Source organism: Liolophura sinensis, chromosome 1, assembly GCF_032854445.1.
Source record: "Liolophura sinensis isolate JHLJ2023 chromosome 1, CUHK_Ljap_v2, whole genome shotgun sequence".
Classification (NCBI taxonomy): Eukaryota; Metazoa; Mollusca; class Polyplacophora; order Chitonida; family Chitonidae; genus Liolophura; species Liolophura sinensis.
The window spans coordinates 55,472,674-55,494,143 of record NC_088295.1 but is presented as its reverse complement, the minus strand read 5'-3'; the positions used below and the strand labels follow the sequence as shown (position 1 = coordinate 55,494,143).

At 38.5% G+C, this 21,470-nt stretch overlaps 1 protein-coding gene across 1 annotated transcript in view; it reads left to right on the top strand.

Annotated features, from left to right (window-relative positions):
* LOC135481722 (cilia- and flagella-associated protein 47-like) overlaps positions 1 to 21,470 on the top strand; it is a 51,308-nt gene that overhangs the window by 14,101 nt on the left and 15,737 nt on the right. Inside the window, 22 exon segments of the mRNA XM_064761386.1 lie at positions 616 to 825; positions 1,232 to 1,300; positions 1,555 to 1,636; positions 2,113 to 2,210; positions 2,739 to 3,017; positions 5,037 to 5,226; positions 5,711 to 5,909; positions 7,909 to 8,000; positions 8,643 to 8,772; positions 9,248 to 9,347; positions 9,747 to 9,924; positions 10,993 to 11,230; positions 11,363 to 11,587; positions 13,931 to 14,141; positions 14,706 to 14,901; positions 15,677 to 15,774; positions 16,471 to 16,587; positions 17,006 to 17,140; positions 17,828 to 18,091; positions 19,810 to 20,092; positions 20,496 to 20,747; positions 21,262 to 21,401. Coding sequence (XP_064617456.1) covers positions 616 to 825; positions 1,232 to 1,300; positions 1,555 to 1,636; positions 2,113 to 2,210; positions 2,739 to 3,017; positions 5,037 to 5,226; positions 5,711 to 5,909; positions 7,909 to 8,000; positions 8,643 to 8,772; positions 9,248 to 9,347; positions 9,747 to 9,924; positions 10,993 to 11,230; positions 11,363 to 11,587; positions 13,931 to 14,141; positions 14,706 to 14,901; positions 15,677 to 15,774; positions 16,471 to 16,587; positions 17,006 to 17,140; positions 17,828 to 18,091; positions 19,810 to 20,092; positions 20,496 to 20,747; positions 21,262 to 21,401 — 3,786 coding nt within the window.

Genomic DNA, 21,470 nt, shown 5'->3' with positions numbered 1-21,470 from the left:
GTTCATGAATAATGCCTGTTTTGTGAGGAATCAGCGCTGCAGTCATCTGTCAATCAGCATCATTTATTCTATTTATGTATAGTATACTGTACAATTTTTGTTTTGCAAACAAGCACATTCCCCTTTCACGACAGAGATACCAGGCTTTCAAGATATGCTGATAAATGGAATTTTAAATGTAAATTGCTTGATTATATGCTTAATATTTAAGGCAAAATATCAAGGCTGAAACCTGTATGATTGTAGTGAATTATTGGCAGTCTAGCAAATTGGAATGTGTTAATGCTTATGAACTGAGAGACTGGTTATCAGTTACAGGTAACTGGGCAGTAATCATTGATCAAGAAATCTTGTCTGTGGCAAACATTGTTTAGTAAACAAAAAACAAGCTTTAGGCAAGTTGTTTGGGTTAAGTATTCAGTAGTTGTTTACAAAGGGGAATTCATAGACTGCAGGTTTATTCAGATATGTATTCAAATGTATTTCAGTTCAAGTTCAAAAGATTTCTGTGTGTACATCAAGGTTATCAAGTGAAAAACTATGTACAGGTTTTCGAACTGTTGGCCTGAGCGGTACATATTGTACTGACATATATCAATCTCTGCTTTGAACCAGGTAATGGACCCCTGCCCCTTCCCTGGCCTGACGATCTCTCCAGTCCATGGCGTTGTGTCTGTAGGGGGACATGCTGAGTTACAAATCAGCCTTACTCCTGACGCCATCCTCAAATTTGACACCCGTCTGGAGGTAGCCATCAAGGGCTGGAAGAGTATAGAGCTGAGGGTGGGCGGCTCTGTGGAGCCACCTAGTGTCGATATTGATGTGGTAAGAGGGGGGTAACAACAAAATAATTATGTAAAATATTCAATATTTGAGATCGCTAAAATGTAAAAAGGATCCAAATGCAAGTTACAATAATCGCCAAATGTAGAAATGTGTATAGTATCACCTGTACATTCTACTTCACACAAATTTCACCTCATAGGATTTCCCCATTTCATCGTGCCGTTGTTGGAAAACCTGAAATATCTCATTTATATAGACCAAAGTATCTTGTTATATTGGAGATTTAACGAAGTCTTCTGCTGCCCTGAAAAAGTTGCTTAAACTGAATAATATACTCATTATTTTTTAAAACATGGCTGTGCACTACAAAAGGAATGTGCAGTTATGAAGCAGGATCAGTTTTCTGTTTTTCCCTGAATTTATTTTTCTCTTCTGTGTTTTGCAGAGTGAGTTTGGTTTTGGAGGTGTTTTCTGTGGGTCAGGAAGTGTGATAAATTTCAGTCTAACTAATAAGGTAAGCATGAGAGAAGATTTGCCATTAATGGCTTAACCAAAAAATGATACCAGAGCTGTCATATTTTCAACAATTTCTCTCTGCTGATATTTAGTTATTTATTATTTTTTTTTTCCCGTATGTGAAAACAAATTAATTTGGGATACTTTGGTCTTTTACAAATGACTAAGATGTTTATGTGCACCATGTATCATCCTGTAGTACAGTGTATTTATTTCTGCATCTGATTTCTGTATCTAATTCCTGTTTACCAGATGTGCACCAAAGCCAGAGTAGAAATTGATCTGACAAGATATACAGACTTCAGTCTCAACTTTCCTAGATACCAAACAGCAGGTACTATTCTTCATTTCTGCTCCTTAATTCATGTTGTTTCAAGGTCAAAAGATAATATTAGTAAATTTTGTAAAAACTCTGCAGTCATTAGTGAGAGGCCTTCTTGTATTAAAATGTGAAACGTAGAAGTCAAGTATAATTTTGTCTCAGTTTAGTGAGTTTTTGAAAAAGTTTGTAGTGTATGTGTACTGTATTTAATCCTGGCTTATTTTATATGATTCTGAACATTCTATTGATCTTACAAAGGTGCTTTGAGGTACATGCATGTAAAAATGTAAGTTTCAGTACCAACAAAAATGTTTCATGACCCTAGCAATGGTCTTTTTGGGGCAAATTTTTAGAGCAAACACATTAGTTTAAATGTTATTACATTTTTAAACGATTCGTGTACCGTTCTTGCAGTGTAAATGTATTTGTTTATAGGACCTGTGATATTTTGCATATGTCTGTACTTTTCTGTTTTTGATGGTTTTCAGAGGATTACATGTATCAGCTGCTGAACCCAGGCATCTTCAGTGTGACGTTGTTACCTGAGCAGGTTGTGCAGGGGGAACTTATCTTCATGCCCACTGAGGTGAATGACACTGACCACCTGTGACATCACAATATTGTAAAAACAAAAGGAGTTGTTTAAGCTATGCACAGTTTCCATACATTACCTTGGACGATTGGAAATATTTGTTTTAGAAGTAATTAATTATTGCCCCAAAGAAGACTTCAACAAACTTAATACACTAATACACAATAACATTAGAAGACTGTTGGCAACAAGTTGTGGAAGCCCTTTGGTGGTCTAATAATTAGAGCTTTAGCCTCGAAATTGGGAGACTTGGGATCAAACCCCGGTCGGGTAATTCCAAGAACTTCATAAATGGTGTGTTACCTGGTGTCTTTGGAAGGATTTTTCAGTGGAAGCATTACTTGGGCAGCATGGACTCGCCTTGCCACAAAAAGACTCTATGTACACATACCTAATGACCGACTGTCATCATGTGATTGAAACATTGTTAAGTATGAGTTTATACACTCAATTTTTCTGAAAAACACTGTTCACATTTGAGATGAAAAGTCATACCAGCCCTTTGTGTTTTGTACATTGCAGGTAGCAGCCTATGACTTTGTCATGCCAATCCTTATCAACCAGACCAAAGCTCCCACCCCTGCTTCCACCCCTGTCCCATCAAGCGCTAACCTCTCCCGCAGGAGCGGTATCCATATCGTCAATCCCCGCCCCCAGAAGGCCCATATTGTCACCCCCAGGAGACATGTCATAGCCACAGCACTCAGGCAGCCATTACAGTTGTCCACCAATCAGATTGAGATTGCGCTTCCGTGGGATTTCTTTGAAATGGCTAAAGCATCTGGAATTGCCCACTCCAAGGTATGAATTTTTCAAGTTATTGTTACACTCCACTCATGAATTTTTTTCAAGTCATTCTAATGTTGATAAGGAAAAAAAATGAAGTTGTCCACATCACACCAGTCACTGAGGAATATATCAGATGTTATCAACAGTGTAACACTATGAATATGTTCCAAAAAGTGCACTTTAAAATTCAAATTATTTTGAAGAAAACTTAAAAATATGACATTATAGGCTAAAAAGAGCACATTTTTTTTCTCTCTGGTGGAGCCTGCTGCATAATTTTGCGATTTTTCCTCACCATACAAGTAAAGCCTGAAAACTTCAAAGCTCGCAGAAATCGCTGAGTCCATCGCGTCCTCCATCTTTAACACCCTGTAAGTTATGCTGGGGGTGTGTTGCCTCTCTGCCAATGAGAGTCATTAAAATTGCCAGCTTGTTTGTGTAAACTCGGAACCTACGTCCAACATTCTGGTTTCCCGATCGTCAAGCGGAAAACAAACTGTACTGTTCGTTACCTTCTGGGAAGAAGAGTTCTACCGGAAATATACGAACTGCACTTCGGCAGTTCCGACGGCAATTCTCCTCCTAACACAGAAGACTTCAGAACTAGTTCTTATGCAAAATGGAGTCACCCACAGCAGATGTTGGCAGTGACTTTATTTATAATTTATCAACTTGAGATAAATATTAGAATTTTTTTTGATAGCATGCACCTGCAAGGAAATGCATACTCTTTTCAATGGTATTTGATTGATATTTAAATTTTCTTCTCCTTTAAATGCCTTTAAATCTGCTCAAAAGAACTCCACAAAAATAAATAAGAGAAGCTGTCTTTAGTTGCAATTTTTTGTGGTTTGATGATGGCTATGCAGTCTTATCTTCTAGCATTTCAAAATTAACATGTTGGTAAAACTTAGAACTGTGGTATTTGTGTTCCAATTTATTAGCACATGCATTGTAAAAGGTATGAGATTTGTGAATGGTGGTACATTGCAATATGAAGAATGCTTTCAGTGAATTTGACTGCAAATTATTTGACAACCCTGCACTTGTACTACATGTACAAGGTTTATGTTGGACAGATGTTTGCTTTATTACAATTTTAATTTTCTCATGATCTTATTTCAGTTTACCATTGAGGTATATTTTTCATTTCCAGTAGCATTTACAGATGTAACTTGTAGAACTAGGCTAATAACACCTCCTGCTTGTATAATCTTGTATACTGATGACTTTTTGACCTATAATTCAGTGTTGCTAGCAATTGAATTTCATTTTAATAATGAATTTCACCAGGCTTTCTAACCTGGCATCGTCTGCCAACAACCTGCGGATGGTTGCTCTGCCCGGTTTCCTCCCACTATAGAGCTGGCTGCCGTTGTACGGTGTAGAACACCAATCAAATAAATAAATAACCTAGCATCTATTAAATATTATATTGGATGCTTCTAATTTCTGCTTTAATCTGCTTTTAGTTTATGATACCATCTATATTCTAATCATCATAGTATATTTAATAGAAAAAGTCATGTTGTATACTTCATAAAATCAGCCTTTACAACACTTATGTTCATTTGTACTGATTGCTCCCATTCATAATATAGTCATCTTCATTTGCATATAGACCAAAAAGCTTTGAAATAAGTATTCCGTTATGAACTCAGCTTGTTCATGTTTACTCAAGTTACTAACATTTTTAAATCAGTTCTCAAATTATTTAAAAAATTAAAAAAACTCACATACTTGTGTCGTTATAGAATACAATTTCCATTCATTTTCCAGAGTACTCATTTGATCAGATTATATGTAATGCTCCTGATATAAAGGGTCTAATATGGAATTCAGGATGGTACAATTATTTTTTCTCCATAAATTATACAGGTTGCAAACATAAATATTAAAATTACTGTATTACATTAATGAGAGGAGCTGTAAAGTAAACTTGGGCTGTACTCCAAACACACACATTTTACTAAATCTAGTCTTAAATTGAATGATTCAGTCAAAAAACAAAATTTTCTGTGATGTTCTCAGGGAACTATCTTGGTGAACAACAGTGACAAAACCTTGAAGTGGGCCTTTGACCTGTCCAAATCTAACAAGGCGTTGGATGAAGGAGTATTCCGCTTTGTACAGACTTCAGGGGTCCCCTTCAGCTCGGAGGGGGTGGAGGGGTCATTGGACCCCGGACAGACAGAAACTGTCTGTGTCAACTTCTGTCCCAGTAAGTTACATCTTAACTCTGTGTTTGTTTTGTCACAAATAAGGTGGGATAATTGGGTACGAATTGAAGGGAGATAATTTGGCAAGAATTAATTGAAGGGAGATAATTTGGTAAGAATGAAAGGACAGATAATCCAATACTGATTAAACTGGAGATATACATGTATTATTTCGTGTGTTGCGCTTATCAGTCACACATGTGAAGAAGTATTGTGCAATATGGAAAATTGTTTAAATTTTGTATTTTAAAGGAATTCAGCTGGATACTTCATGTTTAGAATTAACCAGCTGAGCCATGACCTAACATTACTTTAAGAACGTACAGGTCCACGTTTAACAGGGGGTTGATTTAATTTTCTGTGTTTTCTTTAGTGTTCTCTGTTCTGTCCTCTATCCTCTATGTTCAGACTTAAAAAAAGGCAGCGTACAATAAAAGTAATGGTGCATCAGAGTTAAAAGAGGTGTGTAACTTTTTTCTTTTCCAGATGAGCCAGGAGTATACGAGTGTTTGGTGCCTGTTATTCTGAACGATGACAGGGAAAAGCCATATCAGTATATCCGTGTCATTGGTATACTCAAGTCACCCAGAGTCTGGTTTGAACCGCCAGTGATCAATCTCACCCCAGCTCCATTAGTCACGGAAGTGTCTGCTGATTTCACTATTTTGGCCGCTCAGTATAGGAAGTGAGTTTTTTTAGCTACTGTGCAAAAAATTCTGACGTGATCTTTGAAGGTGGCAAAAGTAAAATAGCTTGTCTGAGTACAGATATTTGTATCATAAAAAAATTAAGCATTTAACTTGTTTGTTTAACAGGGTAGCCCATTCGGTGTGTTGTGCCCTGATCACCCGTTGGGCCCTGAAATTTACTGGAACATCCAGTATGTGTAAAATCTAATTACATGTATGTAAAGTGTGAAAAACTATTCTTGTATAGAATGAAAATATACATTTGTGGTTTTTGGCATGTGTGTTAATAGTGCAAAAGATTTGTTCATATATTTTTCATGTAATACCATTTTCGTTAGCTCGCCTGTACCTTCTAAGGCGAGAAGGGGGAAAAGTGTTGGCGACTGTGTCAGCGTTCGGTTAAACTCCTATATAATGAGCTCTCGTACATGGATTGAAGGTTAAGCTTTTTCTTTTAGCTCCTGTTCATGTATAATGGGCTCTGATTCATTAATTGAATGTTAACCTTTTTTTTTTCGCTCCCTAGTTTAAGGAATGGTGTGTAAATGCACATTCTGAGATGGCAGGTTAAGCTTTTTTTATCTCCTGTATAATGGCCATCATATGTGGATCTCCAACAGTGCTAGAAAGTTTTTTTTGTGTTTGTGTTTTTTTTTTTTATATATTTCTTTTCGCTGGTGTACATCTACAAAGGCCCTACTGATGGAAGGTTGAACTGTTTTATTGGTTTTAGCTTTATAGGCTTTGTGAATGTTTTTATAAACTTTATGTTGTATAAACTTTGTTTTCTGAAGTAAACACCTTCTCTGGAAAAAAAAAAGTTGCATGCAGGGCAACAATTTCTTGTATACAGGATTTCTGTCACTTTTTTATTGCTTATGAGATTTATGAACATTGCCAGATTTACGTTTTTTTTTTGTAATTAACAAATATTTCATGCAGGGCAACAAATTTTATGCACATGTCTAATGACATGTAGGAGAACAAGAAGTAAATTGGGTTCCTCTGGGAATTTTACCAGATTTGTCACCATTTTCCTGTTTTGTGGACACATATTCAGATTGACTTCATTCTGTTCTCCTGTAAACACAGATTTGTACCAGTCTTTCTTGCAGGGCTATAGTTTCCTATGTAATCACTTATCTAGATAAGCTATTTGCCGCTCTAGCTATCCAATTTGTTCTAAAATTTGGGACACCTGGTTTGCTCATTTTAGCCAATATATCTGTAATTCTAGCAGGAATATTGAGATTCCTTCTTCTCACATGGTTACGGCATCTGATGAACAACACACTCATATCATATAAAGAAATGTAATATTCTGCTCACAGCACTACTAATATCTGTCACAAATTTGAGAAGAATTAGGGTACTTGACCAGATTTGTAAACGGTAAGAATTTACCTTGGTGTATACCAATTTATCCGGCGTACACAGTATCTGTAGAAAGCTTTGCACATCTGCAGTAGTACTAGGATCCTACATTGTATGACACTGGCCAATGCATGTGCCTTCCTATACTATTCCCATGGAATGGGTAAACCATCCATGCAGACATTGACTGTTGTCAGCTGAGTATTTGCCAATCAGAGGCTGCAGTTGCCACCCATAGTACAGGGATAGCCATTCATGGGACCACTCCAGTGAGTTGGTACTCAAACACCCCACAATGAAGTTTTTTTACTCCCATAGCTCAACATTTGCTCAGCCATTCACAGCGTTGGAATAGTTCACGCATTACTGCATGCAGTTCACAGTTTGCATATCAAGGACCACTGCCCTAATTTTGTGCACAAACTCCCCACAACGACGTCTTTACCACCACAACACCTTACAACTTTTATCTTTATTCCTGTTCCATTGTCTAGTTGATTGCCATAGCAGGCAAGCTGGTGGGATTCTCTGAATGCCTTGTTGTCCTTTGTTTCATTTACACTATTTTAATTAAATCATTGTCAGCAAAATTTTATTCTGAGTTTTTGTGTTTGTTATCAGAGCAACCAAACTGAACGTGACCCTGTCAGAGGTGGAATCTGTTGACGGCAGCTCTGTTTCTCCATTCAAAATCTACTTCCCAGAGGGAAATGGTGAGTGTTCATATCTTATGTTATGTTCCCAAACATTCATTTGCATGTTATCTGTAGTTGTGGGACTGGATGTACTGTTCACTGATTAGCTTGTAATTAGACTTCAAGCAATTTATTCCCTTGAAGGCTAAGAAAAACAAAAAGAAATTAAGTGTTTGGTAGACAGTAGATATGAGAAATTTCATTCACAGTGTATGATTTATTTATTTGATTGGTGTTATACACCGTACTCAAGGATATTTCAGTTTTATTATGGTGGCCAGCTTTATGGTGGGAGGAAAACAGGCACAGTTTATGTACCAAACAAATAGTTTGCCATTGTCTATAGGACTTGGGATGTCTGTTAACACAATGACCAATTAGGTATAATTTTCTGCTCCTGATATACAGGGCCTAATGTGAAATTCAGGATGGTACAATTATATTTTCGGCATACTTTATGCATGTTGTTTGCTTTTGTTCTCTTTAGACTTTAAGCTTTTTTCTAGTAACTTATCTTTTGATTTTGCTTTATCACTTTTTAACAGTAACGTATACTTGGAAAATGCATTTAACGTTAAAATTTCCGTTGGAGAGAGACTTCAGTCATAAGAGAGCAGGTGTTTTTGTCTGGTTACTGATGGTGTATTGTGTTGTATTCAGAGATCAAGCCGTGCTGTGGAAATGAAGCACAGATTGAGCCATTCGCTCTGCCATGCCGTGTGATATTCTCCTGCCCTAAACCTGTGTCCTGCAGAGTCCAGATCAAGTTTACTGATGATGAGGACAGGAGGTATACTTCCAGACTATTCACATTGTATCTAATGATCGACATGTATGGGTATTGTATACCCTTTAAAATTACCCTTTAAGATTTCAACATAATTGATGGCACTTTCAAATAATTCCTTTAAAAAAAAAAAAAAAAGCTTTATCCCTATAAACATGAACGTAGGCCAACCAATCCAGATTGTGGAAGGAGGCAATTGTAATTTTTCTTTCTTTATCCTGTCGGCATAAGCAGCCTTTGGCTAATGTTAATTTGTTGTAAACAACCAACAGTAGATGCTTTTTCGACCTTGGCTATGAGTCCAACTTTGCTATGCCATCATTGGTGCAAGTCTTGGCAAGATACCAGCGTTCATAAAATGTTATGTTATAGGATGTGTGTCTGTGCAACACTTTCTGGAATGAAGGATCAGCTTTGATAACTGTAATATGCATGTTATAATTCTCTGTGCTGTTACCTTTTCTTTTTTTTTTTTCAGTTTCAGTTTGTCTGTGACTGCCACAGCTGACAACTGTTTGCTGACCTGCTATCCCTTCCTGGCTGTTCACAGAACTGACCATCAGATTGTCTGCGAACAGGTGATGGCAGAAGAGCATGCACAAAAATCAAAATAGCAGTTTTTAACTGATAAGCAACTTTTCTGATACACTTCTGGGATCCCTTTTAAATGCATATGGAGACATTATTACCATAGTGACAAGTATTTACTTTCACAAATCCATGAAAATCAATTTGTGATATGCACTGATTATATTTGTTAGAACAGTAGAACAAAATATGAAAGTGAGGCCAAATTTTGTTTTCTAAAGACATGAACAACTTCATTGTGTGATGGCACTATAAACTGCTGATGATGTAGGATAAGCAGACAGTCAAAATCAGATCAATGGTGACAGGTTAGAATTTATCAAGTATTACGTCCATTGAGTACATGAATGAAATGTGTGACATTTTCATTGTTTGCTGTGTGTTATCAGGGTGTGACTCTGAAGGGTAGAAAGACTGTGTCTAAAGAGAGCGTGAACGCTGGAGAGGCCATATTTGTGCCATGTGCCTCGCCCACCCACAACAGCCGTCCCAGTACCAGTGCCACCAGCTCTAACTTCATGGTCTCCTCCTCTAGCTACGAGACCAGCATCTCAGGTGAGTCAGAAAGTCATGGGCACAATATCACAACAGTCGTCACAGCACTAGTTCCACCTGCTCTAACTCCATGGTCTCCTCCTCTAGCTACGAGACCAGCATCTCAGGTGAGTCAGAAAGTCATGGGCACAATATCACAACAGTCGTCCTCGCAGTAGTGCCACCTGCTCTAACTTCATGGTCTCCTCCTCTAGCTACGAGACCAGCATCTCAGGTGAGTCAGAAAGTCATGAGCACAGTATCACAACAGTCTTCCCAGCACTAGTGCCACCTGCTCTAACTTCATGGTCTGGTCCTCTAGCTAGGAGACCAGCATCTCAGGTGAGTCAGAAAGTCATGAGCACAGTATCACAACAATCTTCCCAGCAGTAGTGCCACCTGCTCTAACTTCATGGTCTCGTCCTCTAGCTAGGAGACCAGCATCTCAGGTGAGTCAGAAGGTCATGAGCACAGTATCACAGCAGTCTTCCCAGCACTAGTGCCACCTGCTCTAACTTTATGGTCTCCTCCTCCTGTGACAAGATCAGCATCTCAGTCCTCATTCTTACAGCTAATTGAACTTTGTTTTATCATTCTCAAAACTGTGAATTACATTACGTTAACATCAAGAGTTTGAAGCTTATGCAGAGGGCATGATCAGGTAAAAAAAGTCTTGAAATTACACTGTAATAAAGTAATAGATCTTGTGACGCTCATTTTTTTTTCCAGTATTTTTTTCAACAGGGTCAGATGAGTTTGTTATAGATATTATAGTTTTTCTTCTGACAGTGTCAGTGTACTTTCATATTTCTGTTGTGATATCTCTTTGTGCTGCACTAAAGAACATTTTGTATGGAAATAAATGATCATTGTTGGTAACTGACTGGAATACTAGGTCTACATATTTTTTCATTATATCAAGTATTTTAAACCTTATATACTGCTTAAGACTGGATATATGATTTGATAATTATCCTGGCATATGGATCAGAAGCTTGTAAAATCTTTTACATTTACGTGGTGATGCCTTGACTTTATTATTGTTATTTTAAACCGGTTTCATCTTTTTGATCTGTGAATTGTTTCTATCAGAGTCCACAGGTAGCACTCCCATGCCACGTACCGGTGCATTGAATAAGCCTCAATCGGCCTCAGAAGAGTACAGCCGGACCCATCAGGACATGATGTCCAGATCACTGGGGTCAGCCATGTTCCCTGATGAGGATTCTGAGGAAGGGGCCTTCCACATGGAGGTCCTGATGGGGGCCCAGCGTTGGTTCTCCTCACAAGGTTGGCCGGCAGGACCCTACCCTATCACCATCCCCCAGACCCTCAGGAGGTAAGTTTTTGGGATGTACATGTAGTCCGTGTAGGATGAATTGTCTTTCAAAATGATGGCATGGACATAGGGACACAAGTCTAACACTTTTCTTCAGGTATGATAATTGATAACCTGTACCTCATGTTTCAGTGGGATCAGTCGTAAGCACCCTGATGAAGATTTTGGGGGGAAGGGCAAGGGTGGCTGGCACATGAGCTCAGTTAAGAATGAGCACAAGACGATCTACGACATGATTTCCCACCTGAGTGGGCGCCCCATGCCTGGGATCCCCATCAACACGCCTCTGCCCGCAGACCCGATAGAGAGGGTCAAACAGGTGTACTGGCAGCACTCCACCCTGCTGACCTTCCTCAGGTATCTCATCCGGCAAGAATTATTGCTTCATGTCAGATGTCCAATTCAGATTTTTGTTCATTTGAAACCATAGAATAGGTGCCTAATAATTTTGAAAACACCCCTTTTGAACAAGTGGTGACCCATATTGTCTCTGTTCTATATGTAATGTCCTTGGGTCAAGTAACCTTGGTTCGATATTATATAACATATATGGGTCTTACCTCTTTCTTTAAAAGAGTGTTTTCAAAAATATGAGGCACCTATTTTCAGGCTTCCACATGCAATTAGCTGTCTGCATTCCATGCCTAATGCCGTACAATATTGGAATGACCCCTTCTTGGCCGTATGGCTAAAGGGTCAACACTCTTTACAATCAGCAAGTAACTACTTTATTTCAAGAGTTCAAATCAAGCTCTAGATGAATCAGCAGGTGCTTGACAAATATTTTGATATTCTTTTATACTCAGCCTATTTTCCTCTGCCCTTAACATATACATGTACAAAGCATATTATTTTCAGTACCAGTACTGTGTTAAATACCAGTCAAAGAAATATGTAATTGAAATAATGAGTTTGGTCACTGAATGGTCAGTACAATGTAAGAAACACTAATTTTTTGCAATTAAGTTCTCTACATTATCTCATATGGTAAATGACCTAAAGTTTTGCCTTGGGACTTGAAACGTGTATCCCAGAATTCATTGCGTTGATTGTGGTTCTTACTGACTGGGCACCGCAGGAGAGCATCGGCGATGGTCAGGGGATTTTATGGACAGTCCGCTAATGTAATAAACAAGCTCACACTTCACTGATCAGTCATGCTCCTGCCCCCAACAGTTCATGTTTTCCTCAAGTTTTCATAATGGATTTATTACATAAAGGTTTACTTCACAAAATGTACACCTTGATTGTTTTATAATCGCCATTTTATGATGAAGGGGAATATGGGAGAAAACTCCCTGGAGGTTGATAAGCGTGACCAGCCAGTGCCTTTGTACATGTGGAGTTTCAGATATCCATTAATATGCATTCAGAGCTCTTCGTGTACAAAGCTATTACAGAACTTAGCACCCCACAGATCCTTACTTACCCATTACCAGCAGATGATGACACAGGCTGCGTTTAATGCGACAACTTACAGTCACCTGGCTCGAAATCTCTGCATGTCTGTCATACTTGTTGACAGCATGATTTTTGTACACGAAAGGCAAAAAAGTAATCTTACCTGTCACTGGCGGCACCTGGGCATATTTGCATACTAGTTATCATAAAACATGCACTTTATTTTGATGTATAGCCAATCAGTGTTGTGCAAACTTCTAGTATGTCAACAACATGGACAAATCCTGTCTGACTCCCAGTGTGCCGGGCTCGCACACAGTGCACAACGGTCAAAGTTAATTGTGGTTGTTTTTGGAAGCTACGTTTTCTGCGTTAATGGAGGGTTCCCAGTTTCACAATGCGGGAAAGGTAACTCTTCTGCAATGGGAGGACAGTTCCAATTGTAACAAAACAAATCATGCGTGTAGACTGACATACCAGTACTAAATTGGAATTACATGGACACGAGAAGCTGAGGACAGATATTTCTTAGTGAAATTCGTTTTTAACTGAAATACATTTGCACAAATATTGTTTCATAGTGAGTTTTCAGCAGACAGCAGTTCACCAGATAATGGTGTGAGGTGACTTCCTTGTAGGCCTAACCACCAAATGGTTCGTCTGCAGTGACTATGTATATTGTGTATGTACATTCCTTGTTTGGCATGATCATGCTTTTACACAGTGTTTGGAATTTTTTAAGGTTTGTAATAGACATTGCCTGTCTTAATACTTTTTGATTTCATACATCGAACATCGGTATATTTAGAGATGTACATGTAAGCCCACTAGTCGGAAGTCCTGCACACCTCATTGTCGGTAACTTGACCCCACTTTAGCAGCTGGAGTTGCCAAGTGCCATGCAGGATAGTGACACTGGCAGGGGGCCAGTCACTCTCTTCTATCATCTTGCCGCCAACTCAGATCGTGCGAAAAAAAGCGACAGTAACTCACGTGTGAAATGTGCGTAATTTCACCATAGATTAGCTCAAGAAGAGATGGACACAGTTATGTATCATCATTGCAATGGTAAACCTTTCGCGGGTTATTTTTGTCTTTCTGTTTTGGAGCTCTCAGTGGCTCAGACAGTGGAGTTGCTGGCTTGTTGTCAAGCCTTCGTCCAGTGAGGTTGTGTGTTCAGATCCAGGTGTTGCTGCTTTAGCTAACAAAGTTATGGAATTGGATGGCCTGTCAGACAGTCAACAAAAGACCCAGGTATAGCATAAATAAAACACACATGTCAATGTTTAATATTTCCAGGTGTCAGGGAGCATGTGTAGCAGCCATCAAACCTCAGTACCTTATGGAGCCTCATGACTTCAAACTGTGGAAAACCTTATTGGAAATGGAGAGGCAAGCTGTGGAAACGAACCAAATGACCCCAACCATGGAAGATGAGGCCCTAGAGGAGGAGGCTTTTGAAGCTGTCTCCAAAAGGGCGTGGTCAGACATACTGCTGCAAATATTCAAGGTAAGAGAGGTTAAAACATTTAGAATTCCCGACCAGGCTTTCTTCACATTGCTCGCAGTTTCTTTCAGAAATTCATACAAGTAACATTATTTGTAAGTCTTGATATGTGATTTTGGAACTTAAAGATGGAATGCAGTAAATTACCTGGGGCCAGTTCCACAAAACCATTTCTGAAGTCAGAATTTGAAGTAAGATCTTAAAGCTTATTTTTGGGCTTTGAAAATTGAAATTTTGCCGCTCCTCATCAGTGTTATTTTAAGACAAATGTGTCTAAATTTCAACTTCCAGTACCAAAAGCTAAGCATCGTACAGAGTTTTTAAATTTTGACTTAAGTCAAAAAAGTTTTGTGGACTTGGCCCCTGCTGTTTATTTTCATGAAATTTGTGATCATTTACTGTAATCATGTAGCTGTAAATGTCTCATTTGCTGTAAATCACATATTAGTTCTAATGACTTTGCACTATAAACCCAGGGTGATTAAGATTACTTGGTGAAACGTTGCATGACGTTGTTAATGATTTACTAGGATTGAAAATGTAATTACTATTTTCACCATATTTCAGTGTCTGGTTCTGGCTAAGATTACCCCACGCACCATGAAGACCCTGGCACTCCCTAACAAGAGCCTGAGCTTGCCTGCTGTCAACGTTGACCCTTTGTGTAGTAATGTCTACAGTGTAGGGGAGAGAATCCTGTTAGCATGGCTCAACCATCACTATGAACACTACAGGCTGCTGGTCTGGGATAACTGTCCCAAAGGTATTACCACATCCAGTCTTAACGTAGACTAAATCATGTATAAAAATACAGTTACAATGACATGTTTGTGCAAATTTTATGAACGTGATTTCCATTCATGAATTGAGGTTAGGGTTGAATCAAAGTAGAATATATCTTTTAAGTCAAAACTTTTCTATATTTACAGATTAAGTGAAATTGTACATGAATGCTTTGAAAAACTGCATCCATATAGCTATACATTTTCTTGAGCAAATTGAATCTAGAGTTTATATAAAGAAAGTTGTCCATGTGCAGGAGAGCTGTGCTATGCCTTAACCTTGCTCACACTCCCTAAAATTTGAGAAACCTATAAATAAATCCCCAGGGGCCTCCGTGGCTCAGTTGGTTAGCGCACTAGCGCAGCATAATGACCCAGGAGTCTCTAACCAATGGGGTCGCTGTGAGTTCAAGTCCAGCTACTGCTGGCTTCCTCTCCGGTCGTACGTGGGAAGGTCTGTCAGCAACCTGTGGATGGTCGTGGGTTTCCCCCGGGCTCTGCCCGGTTTCCACCCACCATAAAGCTGGCCGCCGTCGTATAAGTTGAAATATTCTTGAGTACGGCATAAAACACCAATCAAATAAATAAATAAATAAATAAATATATCCCCATGTGAGACAAAAATAAAAGACATCAGTAGAGCATTTCAAGTTTGAGATTGAACTGGGTGTTCTGAACAACCTTATGCATAAATAATGATTCCTTTAGCTCTTTGTTGTGAAGCTGAAACATTCAAGTTTCTTGTGTTTGTTACAGGTGGGGTGCCTCCGTCTCGCTGGGTGGTTAACTTTGACTTTGACCTACTTGACGGGCTGGTTCTAGGAGCTCTTCTTGGGGCTCATATGCCTTTCCTGGTGAGTGGAAGGACAGAAACTTTGACGTGTTTGGGGGCCTGTTTCACAAATAGTTCAAATACTAAGCTTAGACAGCTAATTCAGTTGGACTATCATCTAAGGTTTTTTTATCATGTTTTTAAGTTAGCCTAAAATCCACCAGTTGGCTGGGAGGAAGTAAATTTGGCTTTAATAGGGTAGTGTGTCCTATATTTGAAATTTTAGTCATTATTGATTGGAGAAAATTAGGAATAAATCAAGAATAATTTAAGATAGACTTTTGATCCAGGTACCATGGTTTTATAGAATTCAAGTTAAGCACTTGCAGAGTTGTCACATTGCTATAACGCCATAAACCTTATCACCAGTATAAGTCCAGTCACAGAGATACTTCTTGCAACTTTTGCGATTCGTTGCTATTTTTTTATTGTGATCAATCACTGCCGATTTACCCCAATTAACATAACCACTCGCAACCACTCTGACTGCCCCACGATTGGTGGGGATATCGTCAGATTCATCAAAGATTCGCCAACATCCCCCATGACATTGTACAATTAATCCAAAATTTTAGAGGATTACCCACGATTTTTCGAGAGTTGATTGTCTTGGTTTATTGTCAATGTAGATGTAAGTAAATCGTTTCTTGAGCACATTGACTACATGTATGTAGAGTATAAAGAGTTTTGATATGGTTTTAACTGCTGCTGATTTCAGATCAAATCCCACCTCAATGACATGTACACTCACCCTAGCTCAGCTGAGCAGTGCCTTCACAATGCTCTCAAGGTGGTCCATGCCATGAGGCATGTAGGCATCAACTATGACATACAGGTATGTAGAATCACACCCCATGGTTGGTCAGGCCTTAATTGCACAGTTTTATGGTTGTACATGTATTAGCAGCTTTCAAGGAGACCACATGTACATGCTTATTGCCATATTGTGACTTAAAACTATAATCACAGTTAAATGAAAAAAATATTAACCAATAATTAGTTTTGTCTTATCTTTTACTATACTCATAGCTCAGTACAATGTGTTCTCTGTCTTTTTCACAAAACTAAGGATAGAAATGTAGACAAATATCGAAAATAACTTGTGGTAAATTTTCAGTTAAAATATGTTGAAGAATCCGTTGTAGCAATAATATTTCTAAGCAATTCATTCTTGGCATGACAAATTGAACCTGTTTTTACCGGTTCAGAATATGTGAAGTAATTTTTTTTTTCATTTGTTTTGTCTGTCACAGGCTATAGACATCACAGACCCTAATCCCATCACCCTGTTGATGTTGTCATACCATCTTTACCAGAAACTGCCTCAGTACATTCCCAAGTCCACTGTGGATTTCACAGGGTCCCTCCATGCTCAAATTGTCAGACAGGTGACTTTCAGTTATCTCCCCTTATGCCAGTACTGTTTGCTGTGAAATTTTCAGTTTAAGACTTTTTTGTAAACTATAAAGGAAGAAATCTCTTTCAGTTTTTTCCACAGCTGTTTGAGCCAGGTGGATTGCTGGAGATTCAAGGATGTGCAGTGTTAAATTTCGTATTATAATTTCCAGATTATATAAAGATGACTGGGGGCCTCTGTGGCTCAGTTGGTTAGTGCGCTAGCGCAGCGTAATAACCCAGGAGCCTCTCACCAATGCGGTAGCTATGAGTTCAAGTCCAGCTCATGCTGGCTTTTTCTCCGGACGTACGTGAGAAGGTCTATCAGCAACCTGTGGATAATCATGGATTTTCCCCGGGCTGTACCCAGTTTCCTCCCACCACAATGCTGGCCGCCGTTGTATTAGTGAAATATTCTTGAGTTCGCCATGAAGCACCAATCAAGTAAATAAATAAATATAAAGATGGCTTGACAAACGAGCGCGGCACTAGTAATTATGAACTTGTTGAAGAAACAGTAGTTTATTGTGTCCAGTTAGCTAGAGCCTTAAGAATGTCTTACATGTCTGTTGTCTTACATTTGAATACTGCATGAAAGTGGTGCTGTATACATGTAAATGAGCCCCAAAAAAGAAGAATGCAAAATAATGGATATTAATCTTGGTATAATGTTTACCCAGGTGAAGCTGAGTAACCCGTCCAGCAAACCCTTAGTCTATCAGATCCTGTTGGCTGGCAGAGACGCGCGGGACTTTGTGGTGCCCAAGGGAGAATATGTGACAGTGCCACCCAAGTCCACCTACCCTCTATCCATAGAGTTCAAGAGCCGCTTCCTGCGGCCTGCGGAGGCTGTGCTTGTTCTGATTGGACGACGTCAGGGCTCGGCTGTTGGGTCAACACTTGTTTTTGAACTTGGAACTCAAGTGGATAACATTATACCCAGGGTGAGTTTGTCTCATGTGACATAATATGGGATGAGAGAGATTTCATAGTTTGCAAGTTTGCTGAATGAATCAATTAAGATTTTTTTTCTTTCCAGTGCATTAAAGTGTACATAGATGAACATTTACTCCTGTTTTGGAGAAAAGAGCAAATTGAATAGTTATAAGATATGTTTTGTCATGCTTTACAGTTTATCAGTTATATGTGTACATTATGTTCACAAGAAATGTGCCCTCATCACCTGTGAACATTACAAAAGATCGACAGAATTTGTAGATTTCCCAGTCTCACAAGCTCATGTATCTGTCTTTGCACAAATGTACGGCACACACACATTTCTTATGTAACGTGCCAAAGGTCAGTGGTTTACCAAGGCACTCCGGTTTCCTCCACCAGTAACACCAACCTTCAGTTAGCAGGTGAAAAATTCTTGAGTATGGTATTAAAAAGAATCAATTCAATAATTAAAGATATATAACGTTACACTGTGAAAAGAACAAAGGTTGAGTAAGTTGGCTCCTTTCATGGAATTTATTTCAAAAGCTGCAGGTGTTTTACTCCTGAGGACAAGTGATTATTCTCCAGTGCTACAAATGCATATGAAAACAATGACAAAATACACACTGCTGAAGACTCGTAGCTTTACTTGGGTTCAGTAGTAATAATAATAAAGTTGAGGAATGATCTTTATATTTACGTGGTAATGCCTCGACTTCATTGTTATTTCTCAAGACAAAATAGATTGAAGACTGCCTCTAATATGAACATTCTGCTGTATGTATTCCAGGCTCTAGCAGATAAGAATAAGGTAGAGATTAAATACTCTCTGTATTCGTGTGTGTGTGTGGATGGTGACTAAAGTTCACCATATTTCACCCCTGCCCCAGTTTTCCATGGCACCAATTAGATTGGACCAGTTGAATAATAACTGTCGCACATTGTGTGAAATAACATAGTTCTGTTGTTACAAAGTTTTATTAACCAATACTTTTTGTTTTTGGACATCTTGAAAATATAAAGATGCACCCAGTAATGATGAGTCACAATTCTTTCCAATGCACCTCTTGGCTGACAGAGTTGTCTTTGCAAAATAGCATGATCTAAGAAAAAAATAATAATAAAATGAAGGAAGAAAATGTTTTATATAAAATGTATACATATATAAAGGTACATTATTTAACAGTTTATAATCATCACCCTGATTGTACCCTTGTTATGTTTTCAACCCTACATTTATGTTGTAGATAACAGTGTTTTTCTCTTTCAGGTGTTAATTGTATTCCTCTTAATGAATGTTAAGGTATTTTCTCGTAACTGTAACATACTAACTATGTCACAATGAAAGAAATTACATTGTCTGAAGGTTTTCATGAGATTTTACAGATAGCCCAAACTCGTAATTTATGATTTCATTTTTCGTACATATTTTGCATGTACCTTAATGATTTGTTGTTTTTTCCTACTGAGAATTATTTTCTAACAAATATTTTGTTTGTGTAGATAATGGGAATTGTTTGAACATTATCATCATTGTAACCGTCTTCATTATAACTGTTCAACTTCAGTTACAGTATGTATCATCTTTATTGTTCGTCTTGATTTTGAACAGGACTGGAAAAAACTAGTCGCTAAGATATTGCATTCCTCATGAGGCCAAAATATTGTCCATGCTGTTATGAAAATCCCCATAAGCTTGATGTCTCTGTGTCTTTTCCTGCAGAATGTGGTCAAAGTTGAAAGCTCCTGCTATGAGATGGAGAAGGTGGTCATACCCGTGACCAATCCATTCAGTGAAGGAGGGGAATTCCGAATCCTGCTGATAGAGAACAAGGGGAATCCCCAGAATGGAGACCTCAGCCAGTCTCTGGCCCTGATTAAACCTAAGGAGAAGAAGAAGAAAGTGATCAAATCTAAGGTGGATCATGGACAGTCTAAGACAGAGTTACTGTTGTCTGCGCCAATAGATTCAACTGAGAAGCTGATCACATCATCAAACAAGGAAGGTATGAACCTTGTGTTCTTCTGATGTATTTGACAGGAATGTAAAATGTAATTCCGAAAAAAAACAAAAGATTGTTTTGGACTGGCTAGCTGCCTTTAACATTTTGCTGCATTTTTTCAATTTTCACCATGAAATTTAGTTGCACTAAGGTTGTTTATGTATGTTTTTTTTTTTTTTTTTTTTTTGTAGTCATGTTTTGAACTTGAAGTGCATTTGGATATTACAAGAAATGTGAAATCACATTCATTCTTTCATCTACATTTTATGATTTTGTACACTTCAGATGAAGATTTATAAGGCGTTAATTTTTGTGCAATATACAAGAGTATCCTCAGGGATTAACAGAAATCTGCTATAAATAGAAGTTTATAGTTTTACAACATGTGCGTTTTTTTTTTTAACAGAGGCGCTTCATATGAATGCCTTCTTCAGTCCACATGGCAGTGTGTACCTGAGACCACATGGGACAGCATCAGTTCATGTCAACTTTCTCCCCTTCCACACTGGAGATCGCCAGTGCTCAGTTATTCTGACCAATGATAAGATAGGAGAGCTGTTTTACAGTGTTGAGGCAACTGCCCTTCTTCCTCTGGCCAGTGTACTGCCATTTAAACCCACTAAACACAGCGTCAGGATTAGCAGTGCTGCAGCAGCTGGTGAGTACAACATTAGTGAGAAACCCAGCAGGAATAGAACATTTCAAAACAGACTGGTGAAGCAGTTGTCTGCGATGATATAGGAATGCTAACTCCATTACATTTCACTATTTCATTACCTATTTTTGAGTTAAGGCGGATTCCACAAAGCCAGTTTTAACTGAAATCAAAATTTGAAATACAGTTTTCGAGCTGACAAATGTCACCACCTCACAAATGCTACCACCTCACAAATGTTATCTTTTGATGAATGTTTCAAAATTTCAACTTTCAGTACCAAAATTAGGCATTGTGTTGAAGTTTTAAAGCTTCATTTAAGTAAAAAACTGGCTTCGTGAAATGGCCCCTTAGTGATGTGTAATTGTCAGCTGATGACTGAACAAAAGGAAAACCACTCAGTGATAATAATTTGAATGTGATGTTAATAAATGAGCCCATCTTTACACACAGAGCTGTGAGAAGATGCATGTATATATACATATGTATGCCTGATTGGTGATGGTGTATTCCTCAGGTCATGGTAAGGGCATGTTCGGGGGAGATGAGCGTGTGGTGTACTGGAAGTGTGAGGTCGGCCAAACACTGACCGAATCACTGATTATCCCTGTGATCAACTTGACCAGGGAGAAAGCCCTACTGATGGCTTCACAGCAGGTCAGTGTCAATGTTTATATGTAGTTACACGAGGACACTGTTTACATGTCTCTGGACACCATATCACTT